The sequence below is a fragment of the Dermacentor silvarum genome, chromosome 3 (genome assembly GCF_013339745.2).
Source record: "Dermacentor silvarum isolate Dsil-2018 chromosome 3, BIME_Dsil_1.4, whole genome shotgun sequence".
In the NCBI taxonomy this organism is placed as follows: domain Eukaryota; kingdom Metazoa; phylum Arthropoda; class Arachnida; order Ixodida; family Ixodidae; genus Dermacentor; species Dermacentor silvarum.
In genome coordinates, this window is record NC_051156.1 from 118,070,289 (window position 1) to 118,092,971 (window position 22,683).

Genomic DNA, 22,683 nt, shown 5'->3' on the forward strand with positions numbered 1-22,683 from the left:
GTCCTCTGCACAAGCACGGCGCCGAGTCCTACGCCGCTTGCGTCGGTGTGGACTTCGGTATCGGCATTTTCGTCGAAATGCGCAAGGATGGGCGGCGATTGTAGGCGTCGCTTCAGTTCTTCAAATGCTTCGATTTGCGGCATCTCCCACTTGAACTCGACGTCGGCCTTCGTGAGGTACGTCAGTGGCTCGGCGATCCGTGAAAAATCCTTGACGAAGCGCCTGTAATAGGCGCACAGTCCCAGAAATCTACGCACTGCCTTCTTGTCAGCGGGCAGAGGAAAGTTGGAGATGGCCGCAGTTTTCTGAGGGTCGGGGCGCACTCCAGACTTGTTGATGACGTGGCCCAAAAACAAGAGCTCCTCATATGCGAAGCGGCACTTTTCTGGCTTTAACGTGAGTCCGGAGGTTTTGATTGCTTGAAGAACTGTTTCAAGGCGCCGCAGGTGTTCTTCGAAGCTTGAGGCAAACACAACGACGTCGTCCAAATAGACGAGGCAAGTCTGCCACTTCAAGCCTGCCAGTACTGTATCCATGACGCGTTGGAAAGTCGCAGGTGCCGAGCAAAGTCCAAACGGCATGACCTTGAACTCGAACAGTCCGTCTGGTGTTATAAAGGCCGTCTTCTCCCGGTCCCTCTCGTCGACTTCGATTTGCCAGTAGCCGGTTTTGAGGTCCATCGACGAAAAATACTTTGCGTTGTATAGTCGATCCAAGGCGTCGTCAATCCGTGGAAGGGGGTATACGTCCTTCTTCGTGACCTTGTTGAGGCGACGATAATCGACGCAGAAACGTAGGGTTCCATCCTTCTTCTTCACTAACACCACGGGGGACGCCCACGGACTCTTGGACGGCTGGATGATGTCGTCGCGTAGCATTTCGTCGACTTGTTGCCTTATGGCCTCGCGTTCGCGTGCCGAAACTCGGTACGGGCTCTGACGCAGTGGGCGGACATTTTCGTCGGTTATGATTCGGTGCTTGGCTACAGGGGTTTGTCGAACTTTTGACGACGACGAGAAGCAATCCTTGTATTGCAGGAGCAGAGCTTTTAGTTGTTCTTTCTTATGCCTGGGAAGGTTCTGATTAACGTTGAAAGTTGCTTCAGGTATTATAGTCGTCGTTGCGGGTGCACTGGAATGCGTGAAGGCGAAAGCACTGCTGGCTTGTACTATTTCGTCGATGTAGGCAACCGTGGTGCCTTTGTTAATGTGCTTGTATTCGGGGCTGAAGTTCGTGAGCATCACCGTTGCTTTCCCTGCACGTAGCTCAGCTATGCCTCTAGCGACGCAAATTTCACGGTACAGCGGTAAGTGATGATCGCCCTCGATGACGCCCTCCATGTCTGCAGGCACTTCCGTACCGACGGAAATCATTACGCTGGAGTGAGGCGGAACGGTGACTTGTTCTTCAAGCACATTCAAGGCATGGTAACTGATGCATGTATCCGGCGGTATCGCTTTGTGTGTTGAAAGCGTTATCGACTTGGACCTTAAGTCGATGACTGCACCATGTTGGTGTAGAAAGTCCATGCCTAGGATGACGTCCCTGGAGCAGTGCTGCAGGATTACGAAGCTCGCCGGGTAAGTGCGGTTGTTTACCGTGACTCGCGCTGTGCAGATTCCAGCCGGCGTTATTAGGTGACCTCCCGCTGTCCGTATATCGGGTTCTTGCCAGGCCGTCTGCACCTTCTTTAACTTGGCGGCGAACGCGCCACTGAAAACTGAATAGTCGGCGCCAGTGTCGACGAGAGCGGTGACGTTATGACCATCGATGAGCACGCCTAGATCGGTAGACCGGCGTCTGGCGTTGCGGTTAATTCGTGGCGTCGGATCACGGCTGCGTCGGCTTGCTCTGCTGCTGCTACGTCGCGTCGGAAGGTCTTCGTTCGGCGGCGATGTGCTGTCAAGGCTGTTGCTAGGCGGCGTGCTGATATCTCGTCGTGATGATTCGCGAATCGTCGTCGTCGTCGGCGGCGGAGGATTTTCGGCATTGCGTCGTACAGCAACCGCACCTCCATCGGTTGCTGCTTTTAGTTTCCCGGGTATGGGCTGGGAGATCGGCCCCGGGTTGGGCCGGCATACAGGCGGCGATGCGGCGAGATGTAGCGGCCTGGTGACGGCGAGCGTGAGGGCCGTCGTGGTTGCCACTGGGCTCCGGCAAGGTAGTCGGCGATGTCACGTGGTCGCTCGCCAAGCTGTGGACGTGGCGCGTTGACGGCGAACCCTCGTAGGCCCATCTCGCGGTATGGGCATCGGCGGTAGACATGGCCGGCTTCCCCGCAGTGATAGCAGAGCGGGCGGTGGTCGGGGGCGCGCCAAATGTCCGTCTTCCGCTGGGAGCTGCGCTGGGCGACGGGCGGGCGTGCTGGCGGCGGCGGCGGTGGACGACGGAACTGCGGCGTTACGGGGCCCTGGCGCGAGCGCGGAGGGGGGCCTTGACGACGGGCGACGGCGGCGTAGGTCATCGCTTGCGGCTGTGGTTGAGGCGATACCGGAACTTCTGGCACTTCTAGTGATCGCTGAACCTCTTCTTTAACTATGTCAGCGATTGAAGTCACCTGAGGATGCGATCTTGGGAATAATTTCTGTAGTTCTTCCCGTACAACCGCTCTGATCGTCTCGTGCAGGTCGTCGGCGCCTAGAGCTTGAGCTTCGGCGTAGTTTGTCAGTGCACGGCGGTTGTATTGCCTGGCTCGCATTTCAAGGGTCTTCTCGATGGTTGTGGCCTCCGAAACAAATTCTGCCACAGTCTTGGGCGGGTTGCGCATCAATCCATTGAATAGATGCTCTTTGACGCCCCGCATCAAGAACCGAACTTTCTTTTCCTCTGACATATCGGGGTCGGCGTGGCGGAAGAGGCGAGTCATCTCCTCCGTGAAGATTGCGATGTTCTCGTTCGGCAATTGCACTCTGGTTTCTAATAAATCTTCGGCCCTTTCTTTTCGCACGACATTCGTGAAAGTCATCATGAAGTTCTCACGAAATAGGTCCCACGTCACCAGGGTGGTCTCTCTGTTCTCAAACCAGGTCCGAGCAGCATCATCTAATGAAAAATACACATGGCGCAGCTTGTCGTCGTCGCTCCATTTGTTGAACGTCGCGGTCCTCTCGTATGTCTCCAGCCAGGTTTCAGGGTCTTCAGCCGATGATCCACGAAAAGTCGGTGGCTCCCGAGGTTGCTGCAGCAGGATGGGGGACGCTGGTGCTGCCATTTTGGTCGTTGACTTGGCCTTGATTGCAGTGGTCTTTTCGGGAAGAAGTCCGAACTCCGGCACAAGTCCTTGCTGCCTACGGCTAGCTCGCTGGTCCTTGGCGACGTTGGTCTCGTTCTCCGGTTTCGGGCTTGGGTCGCGGCTTTGCGGGGGCGTTCGGTGCATGAACGAACTAGCACCTCCACCAGATGTCACGTAGTAGTGACGGTAGAGAAAACAGTCACAAAACTGTGTATGACTAAACTGGTTGTTTATTGGGCGAACCTGTGCCCACAAAAGCAAGCTACACTCAAAGCACAACGATAGCGGCGAACACAGTCGGCGATCGTCGAAAATCTGATCAGCGGCGAAACGCGTCGGCTTTTATACCTGAGTCATCGAAGGTTCCAGATTAATCCCTGATGCCCGCGTGTCTTCCAGAAAGTTCTAGACAATTCGCGTCGCTCATACAATCAGATTACATGGGCGTCGGAGACCACAGACGACGGATAGAAGCATCGATAACGTCCGAGAAGCTTCCAATGCAGGCGCGTCCTGCGCGAGCGATAACGTTTAACATTTGTCAGCCAATGTTGAAAGCGGCCACCAGTGAAAGATAAACATGTGTACGTGTCAGTATTAATAACATGGTACACATCTAATTCAGAGTCACTATCAGAGCAGTCCACCACGTTCGCAGTCTTTAGTTCTCGGCACTTACTGGGACACATCTTCTGTAAATGGCCGATTTGTGAACAGCTGTGGCACTGGACATTCTTATACCAGCAAACACTAGCGGCATGCGCCTTGCCACATCTTTCGCAGACTCGCTTGACGTCCTTGAATTTCCGATGTTTACATTTATTTTCAGTTCCCTGTCCTCTTATCGCCATGGTATGCAGCGTCGCTTCCTTGCCTTCCGCATGCAGTAACGCTATCTGTCGCGCAGCCTGCTCCCGGTCCAAGGCTATCTTGCACGCCTTTTCAAAGGTTAAACTGTCTTCAGCAAACAAGGCGAGTTGGGTTTCTTCGCGTCTTATGCCTGCTACTAATCTGTCTCGCAGTGCGCCTTGCAGGAACAGACCGAAGTCGCACTTCCTTGCTAAATGCTTTAAGGACACTATGAAGTCATCGATGCTTTCTTGTTCCTCTTGTGCTCGCCTGTTAAATTTGCAACGTTCGGCGATGACAGAACAGCTTGGGCTATAGTGCTTCGCCAACAGCACTGTCACCTCTTCAAAGGATTTGTCCCCAGGAACGGAGGGTACTACCAAACATTTGAGCACCTCGTACGTTCGTGGTCCTATCACGCTGAAGAATACTGCCAGCTTCTTTTCCTCTTTGATATCGTTTGCAGTGATGAAACGCTCAAAGCGTTCTAAATAGTATTGAAAATTCTGCTACTTCTCGTCATACTCGTGTAGCTTCCCCAGTCGCGCCATTTCCAGTGAAGTGACTGTATACTTATCGGTTTGCTCGCCCGATGACTGCGTTGACTCGTGGCTGTGGTACCGACGATTTCAACCATTCAGGGCCATGGCTGCTGCCGCTTTCCTTTCCGTGGCTGTCGACAGCCGACTGTCTGGGATACTGCTTCCGTACTGAGCTAGTGGAAGCGGGCACATCCCATCCAAGGTCTATTCAAATGGTCGCGAAGCTTCGGGCGAAAAGCGGTTCAGAACGAATTGTCACCGACATCAGCAAGGGTGGTTACGGGATCAGCGATTGAAGCGCGACTATGTTTGGAGGGAACAAACATTTGGGAAAGAAAAAAAGCGTTTTTTAATTAAGGCGAGACTCAGTTAGATTCATTCAAGGTAAATAAAATTCCTAATAAATTTTATGTACGCAGGGCGAAAAAATAGCAACTCTATTTTACTTGATCATTATCAATAAATACCTTTTTTCAGCGCCCACCGTAAGAGCGCCCACCGATATTGCGGCGGGCGTTGACGCCGCTATCACTTGCAATGGGATGCAGCTCTTGAAGTGGACAGAAAGGCGCGCTCGTTAAGTTCACGCTCCTCTCACATGTGTTGCTTTGATTGTCGACGTTTTTCTGAATTTGGTGACGCTGGTAGTTTCAATGTTTCTTAACCTGTTCAGTCAAAAGTAGCGAGGGGCAACCGCGAGATAGTTGTTTACTTATAGTTGTTTTCGTGGGACAGCGCTGGCCGACGGGCTTGGCGTCCGACGAATGGACGAGCACTCTACGCCCAAAGCGTTCGTCGGCCTCCAAACAAAGTATGTTCCGCGCAAGGGTGCGGTTTCTGCACCCGTACGGCTGAACGTTTATTGCATCGGTTTCCGCGCTCAAAGCTTGAAACGCCCATCACGTCGAACGGCGGGGCATTTGAATATACAGCTATAATGGCAGCCCTTCGAAAACAAATTTCGCGCCTTTGAGAACAAAGTGACGTCACTTCTGTTTTTAACAGATGTGACGTCCAATTAATTTTTGTTCCGCCGGAAGTGTTCATTCCTCACACAGATGGCGCTAAGCCCCATGAACCGCAAATTAACCGCCATGCTTAGAACGTATGGGCTAGCTTCGCTACCAGGTATATTTACCTTGTCCCATCTTCGTCGCCAGTGCGATAACGTTAACAGGCAGCATTCCAACAAGCAAAGCATGACCGTTTATTTAACAGCGCACTTATATAGACAAGGGATCACGTGATCCGTAACAAAAGGAATGTGCGCACTGGCTGCGCACAGATATGCGACGTCACGCTATAACAACTTCTAAATTGTTTAATTTGAGAAAGGATGTTCCAAATCCGCCCCTAGGTTTGTGAGTGGTGGCGCTGGCTAACACTCCCAGGGTTAGTTCTAGTTGTAAAACATAAATACCCCAGAAAGTGGATGGGAAAACGGTTCCGCGGTAGCTCAATGGTGATAGCATCGCACGCGTAATGCGAAGACGTGGGTTCGTTCCCAACCTGCGGACAGTTGTTTTTTCATCCACTTTCACTTCCATTAATTTATCATTTCTTTAATTCAATTAGTAAGTTCCAAGTAATTTCCCCTTTGCTGTCCTTGGTGTTAATGTTTGTTGGCTTCTTATGATTATATGGCTTCTTATGATTAATAAAAATCGGGCCCCTCGGTTCCCTTTCTTCTCGCGCGTTGTTGAAATAGTTACTTGTTCCATTGCTGCGCACTGCTGCCCAACTTTGTATGTGTGCATGTAATCGGTAAGAATGGCTGGCAATGCTAAGGAATTTAGGACGGCTCTTGCAGACTTCAAACGGGAAATGAAATTAGAGTTGCGTTGTGTGAAGGACAGTGTTAAATTTTGTAGTGACACGTGTGACGAACAAAGGCAATTGGCACTCAGGTGGAGGCACTTCGACAAGAAATTGGCGAGCTGATTAAGATATAATGAAATCCTGCAAAACGAAAACAAGCACTTAACGCGGAGAGTCGAAGAGCTGGAGCAGTATACCAGGTTAAATAACTTGGAAAGGAAAGTCTTCAAGTCAGAGGAGAATACTGTTGACATTGTCCAAAAAATCGGTGACATTCTTACAGAACCAGTTGCTAGCCATGACATTGACACGTGTCACCGGATCCCAACGTGCAAGCCAGGCGAGACCAATATCTTGGTTCGCTTTGTTCGGAGAGATAAGCGTCGTGCGTTTATTGCTAAGGCCAGGAAGCAAAAGGTAACAAATGACCAGCTCGGCTTATCTGGGACCGACGGCGTTTATGTGAACGAGCACCTTACGCAGACTAACAAACAGCTGCTTGGTGCGGCTATTGCCCGCAAGAAAGAAGTGGCACGCAAGTTTGTCTGGACGAGCGGGGGCAAGGTTTTCGTGCGGAAAGATGAACACATGGGCGCTCTAAGGATTCAGGACTTGGCTGATCTTACAAAGATGACTAAATAAAACCATTATATTTGCAGTATGCTCATCATTCCCTACTTATCACGATGCTTTTTCCACCTGCCTGTACTAGATACAAAACTGATCATTTTAATTCTAGCTTTAAATGGATAAGCAAAATAAATTTCTCGGCTTTTCATTTAAATATCCATAGCATGAAGAGTAAGCGCGATGATCTTGATTTACTTCTAGGGTCGCTGTCGGTGGAGTTTGATGTGATGCTTTTTTCTTAAATATGGTTTGGCACTGATGGTGACGAGTGTTGCTTCGATGACTATACTTACAGTGGTTTATCAAGGCCCTATGGCAGAGGTGGTGGCCTTGCTGTATGTTAAAAAATGTCATTCGCACTCTGTGGTTAGCGATGTTACAGTTACAGGTCCCAAAGTTGAGTGATTAGCTATATCCTTACAGAATATAATTGTTGTAGCTATGTACAGACCCCATCAGGGTAACAAATCACAATTTTTTGAGGTCTTGGAAAGCCTTTTCACTTTCCTCGACTCTACTAAACTACCTTTCACTTTAATGGATGATTTAAACATAGACCTATTTTCAGATGATTCTCATTCAAGGGAATTTCAGAGCCTCATTTTTTCTTACGCATGTGTAAATTATATTACTTTGCCTACTAGAATAACTTGCAACATGGCGACTCTATTAGATATCTGTATCTCAAATGTTCAGCTTCCACACACTGAATCCGGACTATTATCCTTAGAAATTAGTGACCATTGGCCGATATTTTGTTTTATACCTCTCAGATTAAACCGAGTAACAAATACCGTTACGCATATGACCAGAGATTTTAATGATGTTGCTCTCAACGAGTTTCGTAAACTAATCCAAGGTATTAATTGGGAATCTATACACGAGATATCTGAAGTTAATACAGCATATTCGGAATTTACTGACATCTTCTTAACCCAATATAACGCAGCTTTCCCACAAATAGAGAGAAAAATTATAGTCAAGAAGTTTAAGAAGCCTTGCATGAACACATCACTTTATGCAAGGATAAGAAAAAAAATAAAATGTATAATGAGTTTCTCCATAGCAGGGATCCAGCTCTGCTTTCTCAAATTAAACAATTTAGAAGTTGTTATAGCGTGACGTCGCATATCTGTGCGCAGCCAGTGCGCGCATTCCTTTTGTTACGGATCACGTGATCCCTGGTCTATATAAGTGCGATGTTAAATAAACGGTCATGCTTTGCTTGTTGGAATGCTGCCTGTTAGCGTTATCGCACTGGCGACGAAGATGGAACAAGGTAAATATACCTGGTAGCGAAGCTTCCATAGAAGCCCATACGTTCTAAGCATGGCGGTTAATTTGCGGTTCATGGGGCTTAGCGCCATCTGTGTGAGGAATGAACACTTCCGGCGGAACAAAAATTAATTGGACGTCATATCCGCTAAAAACAGAAGTGACGTCACTTTGTTCTCAAATGCGCGAAATTTGTTTTCGAAGGGCTTCCATTAGAGTTGTATATTCAAATGCGCCGCCATTCGACGTGATGCGTGTTTCGAGCTTTGAGCGCGGAAACCGATGCAGGAAACGTTCAGCCGTACGGGTGTCGAAACCGCACCCTTGCGCGGAACATACTTTGTTTGGAGGCCGACGAACGCTTTGGGCGTAGAGTGCTCGTCCATTCGTCGGACGCCAAGCCCGTCGGCCAGCGCTGTCCTACGAAAACAACTATAAGTAAACAACTATCTCGCGGTTGCCACTCGCTACTTTTGACTGAACAGGTTAAGAAACATTGAAACTACCAGCGTCACCAAATTCAGAAAAACGTCGACAAGCAAAGCAACACAACATGTGAGAGGGGCGTGAACTTTACGAGCGCGCCTTTCTGTCCACTTCAAGAGCTGCATCGCATTGCAAGTGATAGCGGCGTCAACGCCCGCCGCAATATCGGTGGGCGCTCTTACGGTGGGGGCTGAAAAAAGGTATTTATTGATAATGATCAAGTAAAATAGAGTTGCTCTTTTTTCGCCCTGCGTACATAAAATTTATTAGGAATTTTATTTACCTTGAATGAATCTGAGTCTCGCTTTAATTAAAAAACGCTTTTTTTTCTTTCCCAAATGTTTGTTCCCTCCAAACATAGTCGTGCTTCAATCGCAGATCCCATAACCACCCTTGCTGATGTCAGTGACAATTCGTTCTGAACCGCTTTTCGCCCGAAGCTTCGCGACCATTTGGATCGACCTTGGATGGGTTGTCCCCGCTTCCACTAGCTCAGTACGGAAGCAGTATCCCAGACAGTCGGCTGTCGACAGCCACGGAAAGGAAAGCGGCGGCAGCCATGGCCCTGAACGGTTGAAATCGTCGGTACCCCAGCCACGAGTCAACGCAGTCATCGGGCGAGCAAACCGATAAGTATACAGTCACTTCACTGGAAATGGCGCGACTGGGGAAGCTAGACGAGTACGACGAGAAGGAGCAGAATTTTGAATCCTATTTAGAACGCTTTGAGTATTTCGTCACTGCAAACGATATCAAAGAGGAAAAGAAGCTGGCAGTATTCTTCAGCGTGATAGGACCACGAACGTACCAGGTGCTCAAAATTTTGGTAGTACCCGCCGTTCCTGGGGACAAATCCTTTGAAGAGGTGACAGTGCTGTTGAAGAAGCACTATAGACCAAGCTGTTCGGTCCTCGCCGAACGTTTCAAATATAACAGGCGAGCACAAGAGGAACAAGAAAGCATCGAAGACTTCATAGTGTCCTTAAATCATTTAACAAGGAAGTGCGATTTCGGTCTGTTCCTGCAAGGCGCACTGCGAGACAGATTAGTAGCAGGCATAAGACGCGAAGAAACCCAACTCGCCTTGTTTGCTGAAGACAGTTTAACCTTTGAAAAGGCGTGCAAGATAGCCTTGGACCGGGAGCAGGCTGCGCGACAAATAGCGTTACTGCATGTAGAAGGCAAGGAAGCGACGCTGCATGCCATGGCGATAAGAGGACCGGGAACTGAAAAGACATGGAAACATCGGAAATTCAAGGACGTCAAGCGAGCCTGCGAAAGATGTGGTAAGGCGCATGCCGCTAGTGTTTGCTGGTATAAGAATGTCCAGTGCTACAGATGTTCACAAATCGGCCATTTACAGAAGATGTGTCCCAGTAAGTGCCTAGAACTAAAGACTGCGAACGTGGTGGACTGCTTGATAGTGACTCTGAATTAGATGTGTACCATGTTTATAATACAGTCCGTTCTCGATACGAAGTGCAAGTAAACGTAGAAGGGAAAGACATATGCACCCAGATTGACACGGGAGCTGCTGTAACCCTAATTCCTGAGAGTGTTAGGCTGAACGCATTTCCTCGTGTCAAGTGCGAGCCATCGCGAGTCGCCCTAAGCACCTACACTGAGGAACCCGTTCCAGTGAAGGGGCAATGCAACGTTATCGTTACGGCCGGGCGCCAGTCTTTGCGAATGCCAGTTATCATTGTCAAATATCACTGCAAACAGCTTCCACTGCTGATGGGGCGAATTTGGCTCGAGAGGCTAGGGCTTGACTGGAAAAGTGTGTTGTCTGTAAATGTAAGCGACGCTAGCAAAGTGTAAGCAGTGAAACAAAAGTTCCCAGGGGTGTTTTCTAAGCAACCCGGAGTAGTAAAGAACTACCAAGCAAGCATAGTTTTAATCAAAACTGTACGCCAGTCTTTGGCAAGGCCAGAAACGTTTCAATGCGCTACGAGATAACGTAGAAAAAGAGCTGGAAAGGCTGCAAAAAAGCGGAGTTATACGCCGCGTGATGCAAAGGGATTGGGCAACGCCAGTAGTTGTGATTCAGAAGAAAGATGGCTCGCTGAGATTGTGCGGGGACTACAAAGTAACAATAAATCCCGTGCTAAAGACCAACCACTACCCATTGCCTCGTCCGGAAGACTTGTACTCGGCATTAGGGGGTGGCAAGGTGTTTTGTGTGTTGGATCTTTCAGCCGCGTATCAGCAGATTCCGCTCACTACCGAGTCCCGACCACTGCTAAATATCAGTACGCACATGGAACTTTTCGAGTTCCGGCGTTTACCGTTTGGTGTAGCCAGCGCGCCAGCCATTTTCCAGTCATTCATGGATGAGGCGGTCAAGGGCATACCATAGAGAAAGAAATTCAACAAGAGGGGACACTCGGCAAAAACTGGCAACAGGAAACACGTCACCATACGTCACGCTATACTTTTGACACCGAACGATAGCTGCCGCGAGCATCGAAAAAAAAAGAAAGTGAACTTAAGTTAACAGGAATTGATTTATTTTATAAATTCTTTGCCGCGAAAACTAAAACGTTTTGCGTATAAATGAACTTAAGCTTTGCGACTTATTTTCCTAGCCTTACCTAGCCACAGGTCAATGACGCGCCAGATACATGCGTCATCCGCCAGACAGTGCCCCGAAGCCAGCGAGTGCGGCCGCGCGCGCGTTTGAGCGCTCGCCCGCGGCGACCCGTCTGTCCCCTTTTTTTGTAAAGTAGCCTGGTTTCGTGGGCTCCCGGCGTATGCTTACGTTCCTTTTGCACTGGGACAAGACACCACTGCACTATTGGATTACGGCAAGGTGAGAAATTTGGTTTCACAGTCTACGACGCATTTAGGCTTACGGCACGGGACCGAGACTTAAGACGCAGTTAGCGAAAAACAGCTCGGCCGTCCTGGCGCAGTTAATTTGGGTTAATGAATCGGGCTGGGATATGCTTCCGAAGCTTCCTAGGGGATTATTGTAACTTATTTCGGTTCTGTTGAGGCACACTGGCCGCGCAGCGTGCTGTGACGCAGTTAGCGAGAACCAACTCGGTCGTAGTGCGCAGTGTAGTGCATCTTACTAGGAGAAGTTTGTGCCGCTTTCTCTGACGCCAGACATTACTGAAGAGTAATTTCGTTACTTTCTGGGGTACTTTTGAGGCACGCTGGCCGCACAGCGCGCTGTGACGCAGTTAGCGATAAGCAGCTCGGCCGTGGTGATAAAGTTAGTTTGGCGTGTAATGAATCTTATAAAGGGTCAAGTTTGTGACGTTTTTTGTGGCCCCGCAACAACATATACCTTCTTTCGGTACTCACGTCTGTCGAAAACGCGATGGGCGATTGCCGAGAGTGATAACATGGGAGTGTGCTGCTGGCGCCGGCAGAACGCGCGAAAGATAACGCCGAGGAACATATCACACTTGTAATTCGAAAATTCCGTCTTCTAAAGGACTGAAAACAGGCTTTGCACCCACGCATTTGTCTTGAGTGCCTGTTGCGTCCGTCTCTGTGTATGTCACGTACCGTCGCATAACCTGAGGCCAAGTTTTGAAAACGCGAAGTCGCCCGTGTATTTGTGGTGCCAAAGTGCAGGAAATAATGCCCGGAAAGGGGGGAACGCTTGGAAATCAGATGTTTTCATATATGTTTGGGATGAGTCGGGTATTTTCTACGCCATGTATGTAAAAGCGAATTGCTTTTGTTTGTAATGACCATTCACCGCTTTCGCACGTTTCGCCTCTACACGCAGTATTCCTATATCTAAATACCAAAATGACTCGTGCTTGTAACATGTAACATGCTTGTAATTTACTTTTTTTTCAGCTGGTGCCGTCCGGTGGAGCTTTCATACAGGAACTACTGCCTTACCTGCAGGTGTCACAACGTTGGATGAACGCACAAAAAGCGCGGAACGAGCTTTTATATAGAGCAAAATAAATATTTCCTCATTGCACAAAAGGTCTTGCGTCTACTTTGTGAAATTGCACGTGGCACATATTCGATGGGACTTTACGGGATCGTTCACAATCATTTTTACTAAATAATAAACTGATTCTGCACGCAGAGCAAAAAAAAAAAAAAATAAAATAAAAGGAGGGGGGGGGGGGGGTCGCAGCCGGCGTGCTAGCTTGCGTTCAAAATACGCGCGCCCAAAACCGAAACCGGAAGTGATGTAAGTGATCGACACCGACCGCTTGGCACGCTGCAGTCAATTCGGCCGCTGGGCCCTATGGGAGTGTCCCCTCTTGTTGAATTCCTTTCTCTATGGGCATACCGCACATGGGTTGCTACATAGATGACGTCATTGTGTCGGGGGAAAAAACTTTACCGACTGCCAAACGACGTTGGAACTAGTCCTGCGGCGGCTTAATTATAATGGTTACAACGTGACTCTGAAAGAAGAAAAAGTGTTGTTTTTTTGAGGACACCGTGACTTATCTAGGTCACAGTGTGTGCGCTGACGGTATCTACCCCACGGAAGAAAAGATAAAAGCGGTCACGGAAGCGCCAGAGCCCACTTGCCAAACGGAGCTAAAGGCTTATCTAGGCATGTTAAACTTTTACGCAAAGTTTTTAAGCAAAATTGCCTGCGTGGCAGTACCTTTGTATCGTCTGTTGCGCAAGGGCGAAAAGTGGTCGTGGATACGGGAGTGTAGCGAAGCTTTTGCTGCCACGAAGCAGTTTCTTATGAATAGTACTCTGCTCACCTTTTACGACGTAGCGAAACCAATTGCTCTGTCATGTGATGCTTCATCCTATGGATTGGGCGCTGTTCTTTTTCATGAGACTGCAGAGGGACAAGAGAGGCCAGTGGCGTTACCGTCTAGAAACACTTACATCAGCAGAGAACTATGCTCAGGGTGAGCGTAATACATTAGCACTGATGTTTGGGTTAAAAAAAATTCATCGCTACTTGTATGGAAGAGAGCTAACTCTTTACACAGACCATCAGCCACTGCTCGGAATATTAGGCCAAGACAAGCCTGTTCCTACACTTGCGGCAGCTCAAATGCAAAGATGGCCAATTACGTGGGCAGCATACAGGTATAAACTAAAATATCGGAAAGGAAGAAACGTTGAAGTGACTTGCTCTGTCCAGGCTACCACCGCCTATTGTAGCGACCGACGAGCCTCCCGAGTGTCTTTTGCTTTTTGACAGCACGCCACTAAGATCTGATGACGTGGCTAAAGCTACCAGACGTGATCCCACCTTATCTCGCGTGACACACTTCGTTCTAAATGGCTGGCCTTCGCAGTGCTCCGAAGACCTGAGACCATTTTATTCACGTCGCGATGAGCTATCAGTAGAGCAAGAATGCCTAACTTGGGGATCAAGGGTAACCATACCTGATAAGCTTCGGCTAATAGTCTTGCATCAATTGCATGAAGACCACCCGGGAGCTAGCCGCATGAAAGCGCTCGCAAGAAGCTTTGTGTGGTGGCCGGGTCTCGACCTTTCGATTGAGAGCTACGTTCGACAGTGTCGGGTGTGTCAGGCCGTTCAGAACGCGGCTTCACCGGTTCCCTTGCAGCCATGGAATTATCCCACAAAACCCTGGCAACGCGTGCACGTCGACTGTGCTGTAAAGGGCTGCCAGGCGTTAGTCCTCGTGGACGTGTTCTCTAAATGGATCGAGGTCTGGCCTGTGTCATCCACTACTGCTAAAAAAAACCATTGAAAAGTTACGTTGCGCGTTTGCCGCTTACGGTCTACCAGAGGTACTGGTGAGTGATAATGGATCGCAATTTATTTCGGAAGAGATATCAACCTTCATGAGTGTGAATGGTGTAAGGCCTGTTAAGACGCCGCCGTATCATGCGGCTTCTAACGGAGCGGCCGAGCGTTTAGTGCAGACAACCAAACAAGCCCTGTTGAAGCAGGTCTTACATGAACTTAGCTACAAGAAGCATTCCTTCCTGGAGTGTTTGGACAGTTATCTTATGAGTTATCGGAATACTCCACACAGTACTACTGGCCAAACCCCGGCAGAATTGTTTTTGAAGAGACAGCCACGGGTGAAGCTCTCTTTGCTAAAACCTGATTTTACGCGCTCCATGCGGGAGCAGCAACAGCGCATAAAAGAAACCCATGATGTGTCGCGTGGGGTTCCTCGATGTTTTTCTGTGGGGGACGCTGTGTGGGTGAAAACTCTGCGAGGTGAAAGCGTCTCGTGGGACGATGGTGTCGTGACGCAGGTTGTTAGTCCCGTTACCTACCTGGTGAAAGTGTCGCAGGCGGTGCGATTTACGCATGCAGACCACATCAGAGCCCGCTACGCAAGCTCGGGTTCCTCAAGCTTTCCGCCAGTACAAACTGCTCCTACAGCCTCGGAAGACACAGCTCATCCGTCTGCCCCGATGTCTAGTGAGCCAATCGCCGTGCCACCTCTTCGTGGTGGCAGAGTCCGCAAATCAGCAGCTTCCGGTATCTGAATCGCCCACGCCCGGAACAGGTGCCCCCGGCTCTTAGAACCAGCGGGACCCTGCATCTACAGCCGAGCTGCCAATTCTTCGTCGTAGTGCACGTGTGCGACATCCCCCGAACCAACCCAGTGACTTTCGAAATTAAACTAAGGGGGAAGAAGTGTTATAGCGTGACGTCGCATATCTGTGCGCAGCCAGTGCGCGCATTCATTTTGTTACGGATCACGTGATGCCTTGTCTATATAAGTGCGCTGTTAAATAAACGGCCATGCTTTGCTTGTTGGAATGCTGCCTGGTCGCTTTATCGCAGAAATAAACTGATTAAAGATTTAATAAATGCTAAACTTAATTATTACATCAGCCATTATTCTCGAATTCAAAATGATAGTCGTACTGATTGGCGAGAGGTTAATAACTTGAAAAAAAAAACTAAATGCACACAACTAAGTGACATAACCACGGCTAATGGTAAATTAACTGGCCGTGAGCTATCAAACGCTCTGAATGACTACTTCATTAATGTCGGTTCACCAAACCTTGTTACGCAAACTGTGGTTGATAGCTTTATGGGCCTCATCACTTCATTAGTGAATTCTATAGCACTCGCACCAACAACCCCTCAAGAAGTGACTACATTAATCTTCTTTGTAAAGAAGGATGTATCCGCTGTACATGACGATATAAAAGTAATTCCCCTAATGTATGTATGCGCCGTTGTATGCGATGTGTTGTCATACATTATAAACCTTATGTTGTCAACAGGCGTCTTTCCGAACAAATTAAAACTGGCTAGAGTGGTTCCAAAGGTGGTGACACAAATAAACTGTCTAATTACCGACCTATTTCGCTATTACTTGTTCTACCAAAAATTTTTCAAAGCGTTACTAGATCTAGGATTGCCAATATTCTGCATAAATACAATGTCGTTGCTGATTCACAGTATGTGTTCATAAAAAATAGGTTCACGGAACACGCGCTGCCAGTTGTTAAAGATAAAACAATAGATAATATTGAATGCAAAAATATACGCTTGGTCTATTTTTAGATTTCCGCAAGGCCTTTGATTGCGTGCATCATGATACTCTCCTTAAGAAGCTTTGTGAATATGGGGTTCACGGTATTGCGTTGAACCTGTTGAGAAGTTATCTGAGTAATAGGTCCCAATACCTACTAACAAATAACATCTCCTCCGATACACAAACAATTATGCATGGTGTCCCGCAGGGATCAATACTAGGGACTTTATTATTCGTTAGATATATCAATGACCTAGCCGATATAAATAGTTCTCCAGATCTGGTAATGTACGCTGACGACACAAATATTTTCCTTTTTTCCCGCTCATTACCCGCCATTCAAAGTATGGTTAACACTTATTTACTGAAGCTTCGTGATTGGTTACACGTAAATAAGCTTACTTTATATATAAATAAAGCAAAATATGTTCTCTTCAAGCCGATCAACACCGTGGAACGTTATTTTATACATATTTATTAAGATAATACAAAAATCAGTCGGGTTTCTTCTAAAAAATTTCTCGGCGTGTGGTTTAATGAAAATCTTTCTTGGTCTGTACATATCTCAAAACTTGCTTCCGAATTGCGCAAAATTTTTGGTCTGCTTTTTTAGGGTTTCTAAACTCTTGCCTGTTTGGTTAAAGGTGTCAATGTATAACGCACTGTTTTTCTCAAAACTGTGACATTGTATTCTTGTATGGGGTACGACTACGTCTTCATACTACCATAAATAACTACTGCTACAAAAAAGAGCCTTGCGTGCTACTGAGGGCTATTACGGTGCACCACAAAATTTACGTACACAGCCCTTGTTTGTTGAACATCGCATACTACAAGCAGACCAAGTGTATCATCTACGGCTGTTGCAATACATTCATGGAAACCGTTTGTACTCTGTTACTGACAGGACTATAAATTACAACCTTCGTGAGATAAAAGTACGAGTTCTGCGAACGCGCACAAAGTATGGTAGACAAAAGCTAAATTTTCAAGTACCCAAAGCTGTCAACAAATTTCCCTTTACTGATGATATTTTTATCTGATAATGTGTTCAAGGCAAACACGAAACGATGTTTGATTGAAGGCGAAATTCAAATGTAAAAATAATGTTCTCCACCGGTTGTTCATACATATGTATGTTTTTCTGTATCTTCTTTGCGGACAAGTACTGTAATTGCATCTTTCGTGTCTTAATTCACCAGTCATGTATGCATTGCATTTGTAGGTGTGTGACTCTGTATGCTTGAGTATTACATTGCACATGTTTTTCTTTTTCCCTAATTAAGTTTCACTGTGAGCGTTGTAGCTTTGTTTTTGACATATTTGTGGCACCTTCTATGTACATTTTTTATTACTGCCAACTCTATGGGCACCGGGGCCTCGTCAGGCCTTACCGCCGTTTGTCCCGGTCCCTTCTTTTTCCTGAAAAGAAGAATAACCTTCACTTCACCATGTATTCATATCCAAAGTTATCAGACAACATTATCCCACATTATCATTTAGAAAACAGCTATCGCCATGACGCATTTATAGTCACGACGAGACACAGCGCGTCGGAAGCCGCAACGTGAACTTGCACAATAACAAAAAACCTGCACTGACACCTTTCGCCAATGACGGCCGAGTGCTAGGCCACGTAAAATTTGAAGTGAAGCGCTCGCAACACTTTGAACAAACACGCAAGGAAATAGAAATAAAACTCGGATGAAACCGCCACGTTCTAGTGAGCAACGCCATTCCGCACGACATAATAGCTGGTTTCCACAGTCTTGCCAAGTCTTGCGCCACAATCAGTGGTTGGTGGGGGTCACCAAGAACAAACTAATGAAGTGTGAAATATGAAAAAAATGAACATGTGTTGTTTTAGTACAGCGAAAATATGTGAAACGGAGTATTTACTCGTATGACAGTATTCTGATTAAAAATCTGCAAACATTCTTTTTCACACAGGTTTCCTAGTTTCAGTGTTTATCCCCCGTCACCTAGTCGCGCTTTAATCGTGAAGCACTAACTGATATTTCTGGTGATAGGTTGTGGCACGCTTTTCGTTCCAAGCTTCGTGACCTATTTAGATGGACCTTGCTCTGGCTGCCTATTGTTTACACATGCCTGGCTACGTAGTTACTGCGTGGTGCAATCAACACTCAGTGAGGCAGATTTATGTCATGCGAGAATGTGTTTTTCCTTTACTTCTTGCAGCGATCCAACAGCTCCAAAAATGTAAAAAGAATTGGTTTATCAAAATTCTGACCATTTTCAAGCACTGTCAGTACTAAAGTACGAGGCGATGTCTGTCAATACGACTATCAGTGAGCCAAGTATGAGTGCGCTGACGCGTATCCTTGTAGATATAAACCAAGGCCTATCTAAATAGGTTGCGAAGCTTGGAACGAAAAGCGTGCCAAAAACTATCGCCAGAGATAGCAGTTAGTGGTGCACGATTGAAGCGTGACTAGGTGAGGTGGGGACCATGGAGGAAGGAAAAATATAGGAGGGAGCATTACGTCACGCAGCCAGCCTTGGCAAGCGAACGCTTCGTGTAGCCAGCAGTGGTGGCCCAACACGTGACCTCTTGCGTCGAGATCACGGAGAATAGTGAATTGTCGAGACGTTTGGTTGCAGGTAGTTTTTATTCGGTGCGCGCTCTGCCGGCAGCTGCTCACATGCAGGAAGGAAAAAAGATTTTTTCTTGTTTTTCTTGTTTTGTTTTTGTTTATTTCAAGAGTTTCAAACTGTTTCAAATGGGTATTGAAAAAAAGAAATCAACCGGGAGAACTGAAACCTACCGCGCGCTCTGACAATCTACCGTGCTCTCCTGAGTTCTCCCGTTGCTTATTTTCGAGGTCTACGATAAATGCATGTCTGGACAAAAAATCCTACATGTAGGTCAATTACACTAAGGTTGGCAACATAAAATTACGAATGTAGAAAGAATCAAAAGGAAAACCCGTACTGCAAGAAAATTCATAACTGACACAATAAGAATTTGCACGCCAGCGTGAAAGGGAAAGGTGGGAGACACATTCAAAACAAAATAAAAACTCACCCAAACAACTACCTTGTTTGATACAATTAGTGTTAGACATCCGCAAACTCCTCCGCCATCGCGTTTCTGGTATCCACTGTCGGGATTAATACTGCGGCTATAGGGCTAGCTGCGATGCTTTAGAGATTCTTTGCGATACACTACGGCGGCACAGTGTTCTGCTGCGTATTTGCGTAGAGGCCTTAGGTACCAAGATTTAGAACATAGTACCCCAAAAACACGACCAGCTGGCACGATGCGGCCTGCGTGACTCCTCATCAGTATCCATCCTCCCTCGTGTTATAAGCTGCGCGAACCTTATAAAGCACTTACACAGTGCCACTAACACTGAAGCAGAGCGTGTAGTTTTGTTTCATTTTCACACCCAATAGTTATGTTTGACACCCTTGGACTTAACTGTCCGTCACTGCCAGGAGTTTTTAAGCTACATTGTTCAATGCAGGAAAGGCGATGTCCGTATAACGCTGAAACTGTTGGAAGTTAATATTTCTTTTATACTACAGGTGACAGAAAACCTGCAAGAAGTGCTTTCTATACGAATTGCACTTCAGAATGACTTCTTCTTGGGCCGAGTTGGTGTTTGCTTAACATGATACTTAGTAGCGCAAAAACTCGAAATAAAAGATGACAGTGAGAGGCGAGAGTGTTTCTCGTCTTTCCATTCCTCTCGTCTCTCATTGTTATCTTTTATAAGGAGTTTTTGCGCTACTAAGTATCATGTTATGACTTCTGTAAAGCTCGCTTCATTTAAGTTAAGTGGCCGCAAGAGCCACACGACCGGGTACTCCGCCATTGTAGATTATTAAAGGCTGTGACAGACAAGTTAGAAAGGGTTTCGCGCATCGATTACCATGTCTGCTGGTACACGTTATCTGGTGGCTGCAACAAAAAGTGTGAGCAGGTTATAGGGGCAGGGAGGACATTAGTGCGACCATTTTCGTTTAATTACAAGTCTAGAACGCATGCAACTGTTCCGAAACAATTGTTTAGGGAAGCGATTCTTACTTGCCGTAGTGTACGTGTACAGCTTTTTTCCTCGCATTTGTAATAAACAAATAACTCCAATGAGCATTGTATAATAACATTTAAACAGAGCGGTACAAGTAGCGATATTAGAACCGACTGCCAAGAGAGGAAGTAGAAGAAGAAAAAGAAGAGAGAGCAGAAGGAAGAGGAGGAAGGCTGACGTGGCCTGCAAGGATGCAACGTGTCAGCTCCAGGTCCTGATGTAATTAGGTCATATGGATAGGATAGGAATAAACTTTATTTCTCCAGCGGTTAAGGCTGTTGGTGCCCGGGGCTAGGCTGCAAGGGGTCCATCGCCGGAGAAAAATTTTTCGAGATCCTCGGCAATGGCCCTGGCCCTCTGGACGGCCCACTCCTGGTCCTCGGGTGCCTCGCTGAGGAGGGCGGCTTGCCATCTCTCAGCGAGGCGCCCCGCTTCAGAGGGTCCTGCTGTTATCTTACCCCTTCCTCTTGGTCCTTCTTCTTCTTCAGGGCGTTGACATTCCCAAAGTATATGGGCCATATCAGCCCGTTCGTGCTCGCACCACGGGCAGCCGGGCGACGGGTGCAGCGCGGGCCACAGGCGGTGCAGGTGATAGGGGTTGGTGAAAGTGCCCGTCTGCAACCGCCTCAGGCCGACTGCCTGGGACCTGTCCAGCCGCCCGCGGGGTTGTGGATATGTCAGACGTCCTTGTCCTTTCCTGTAGTGTGCAAGAACCTCTCGGTACGAGGCCGGAAACTCCTCGATATCACAGTCGGCGTCCCTGTGGCCCCCAGCTCCGTCCGCCGCGATTTGGGTTGTGTTGGTAATTCCTCCCCTGGGGTCCCGCATAACAACGGCGGCCGCCCTCTGGGTGATCGCGTCGCGGCGGGTAAGTTACCTCGCGACGAGATGGGCACGCTTGTTGTGGTTGGGCGGGATGCCGGTGTGTTTTCGGCCGTTAGTATTGTTGTTGTTGCGGCTGTTGTCTTCTTTAGTACCAAGCTCCCCGACGTGCGCGGGGAACCATTTGAGTGACTTGTTCGTAATCCTGCCGGACACGAAGTCTCCGGCTCTGGCGGGTGCATATGATGAAACATTTATTTGAACTGTATCCTTGTGACCTCCTAAGCATTATAAACTATTCTCTAAACAATGCCTGGATACCATACGATTGGAAACTAGCTAAAGTAATCCCGATATCTAAAAAACGAGGATTAGGTTACACCATAGAAAATATCAGACCTATCTCTCTTACTTCTAATATTGTCAAACTCATAGAGAGGCTTCTACATTACAGAATTACTGTCTGGATGTGGGATAATTTATTATTATATCCAAATCAAATAGGCTTCAGAGCTGACTGCTCTATATGGTGTGCCCATGCTGATTTAGAGAGCCGCATACAACTTGCTAGAAAAAGAAGACAATATGCCGCTTTAGTGACATTAGATATAGCTAAAGCATATGACTCCGTGGAACATACAGTTTTACTGAATGTACTTCGGAATCATATTGTTCCAAATTATATTATTGCGTGGTTGGCAGAATTTTTGAGATCAAGAGAATTTTATTGCTTTAAGGATGGCTGCTCTTCGTCTAAATTCAAACGGACACGCGGTGTCCCCCAAGGAGCAGTCCTATCTCCAATATTATTTAACATATTAATGAGCTCTATTCAAACCAGTCAGGACGTGAAAGATTACGTTTATGCAGACGATATTGCATTCTTCGCGGCCGACAACGGCATATATTTTTTATACCAAAAATTGCAGATATACTTGTGTATGCTTGAGGTATGGCTTCCATCAATTTGCATGCCAATAAATGTAAGTAAAAGCGCAATATTAGGGTTCCCACTTATGGATCCGGTTTAAATCTCTATGTTTTATAATCAAGAACCAATTCCCGAGGTTGAGTCTCCTAAATATTTAGGTATCATTTATGACGGAAAAGTCAACTGGAATCCACATATACAAAATGAGACACCTAAGGCTCAGCGTGCTTTAGGTTTACTACGCAGACTGAGCAACTGAAATTATGAGCTACGTAGCGAAGCCCTCATAATGATATACAAAATGTACATGCGACAAATGTTGGAATTCGGCTGTGTATTGTTCTCGGGAAGCCCTACTTATAAAACTAAGCCTCTGGTTCTTTGGAGGCTTGAAGCCCTGTGCCTCTGCCTGGGACTCCCTAGGTTTGTAGCAAACAGTGTTCTTTATCTGGAAGCGCGCCTTCCAACATTGCCCTGCAGATTCCGCATCTTAACGATACAAACATTTCTAAAATTTTACAGTTCTCCAGTTAGACGATCTGAATATGTATTTATAAACGATCCAAACTCCTTCTTTCTTGCTCATTGACCACGTTTTCACACCCCA

At 47.2% G+C, this 22,683-nt stretch overlaps 2 protein-coding genes and 1 pseudogene across 2 annotated transcripts in view; 2 read left to right on the forward strand and 1 right to left on the reverse strand.

Moving 5' to 3' along the window:
- The window catches only part of LOC119444704 (uncharacterized), a 34,242-nt pseudogene extending 29,610 nt beyond the window's left edge, over nucleotides 1-4,632 (reverse strand).
- LOC119445743 (monocarboxylate transporter 12-like) overlaps nucleotides 1-22,683 on the forward strand; it is a 438,947-nt gene that overhangs the window by 108,032 nt on the left and 308,232 nt on the right. The window lies entirely within an intron of this gene.
- On the forward strand, nucleotides 9,488-11,191 carry LOC119444705 (uncharacterized). The gene is made up of 2 exons (XM_037709063.1): nucleotides 9,488-10,118; nucleotides 11,031-11,191. Exons 1-2 carry the CDS (start codon nucleotides 9,488-9,490, stop codon nucleotides 11,189-11,191), a joined length of 792 nt encoding a protein of 263 aa, XP_037564991.1.

What these genes read in the sequence shown, in the direction of transcription:
- LOC119444705 (XM_037709063.1), top strand. Translation starts at nt 9,488, where the DNA reads ATGGCGCGACTGGGGAAGCTAGACGAGTACGACGAGAAGGAGCAGAAT. An exon ending in GCGAGCCTGCGAAAGATGTG is followed by an intron (nt 10,119 to 11,030) that starts GTAAGGCGCATG and finishes TGGATCTTTCAG; the next exon opens with CCGCGTATCAGCAGATTCCG.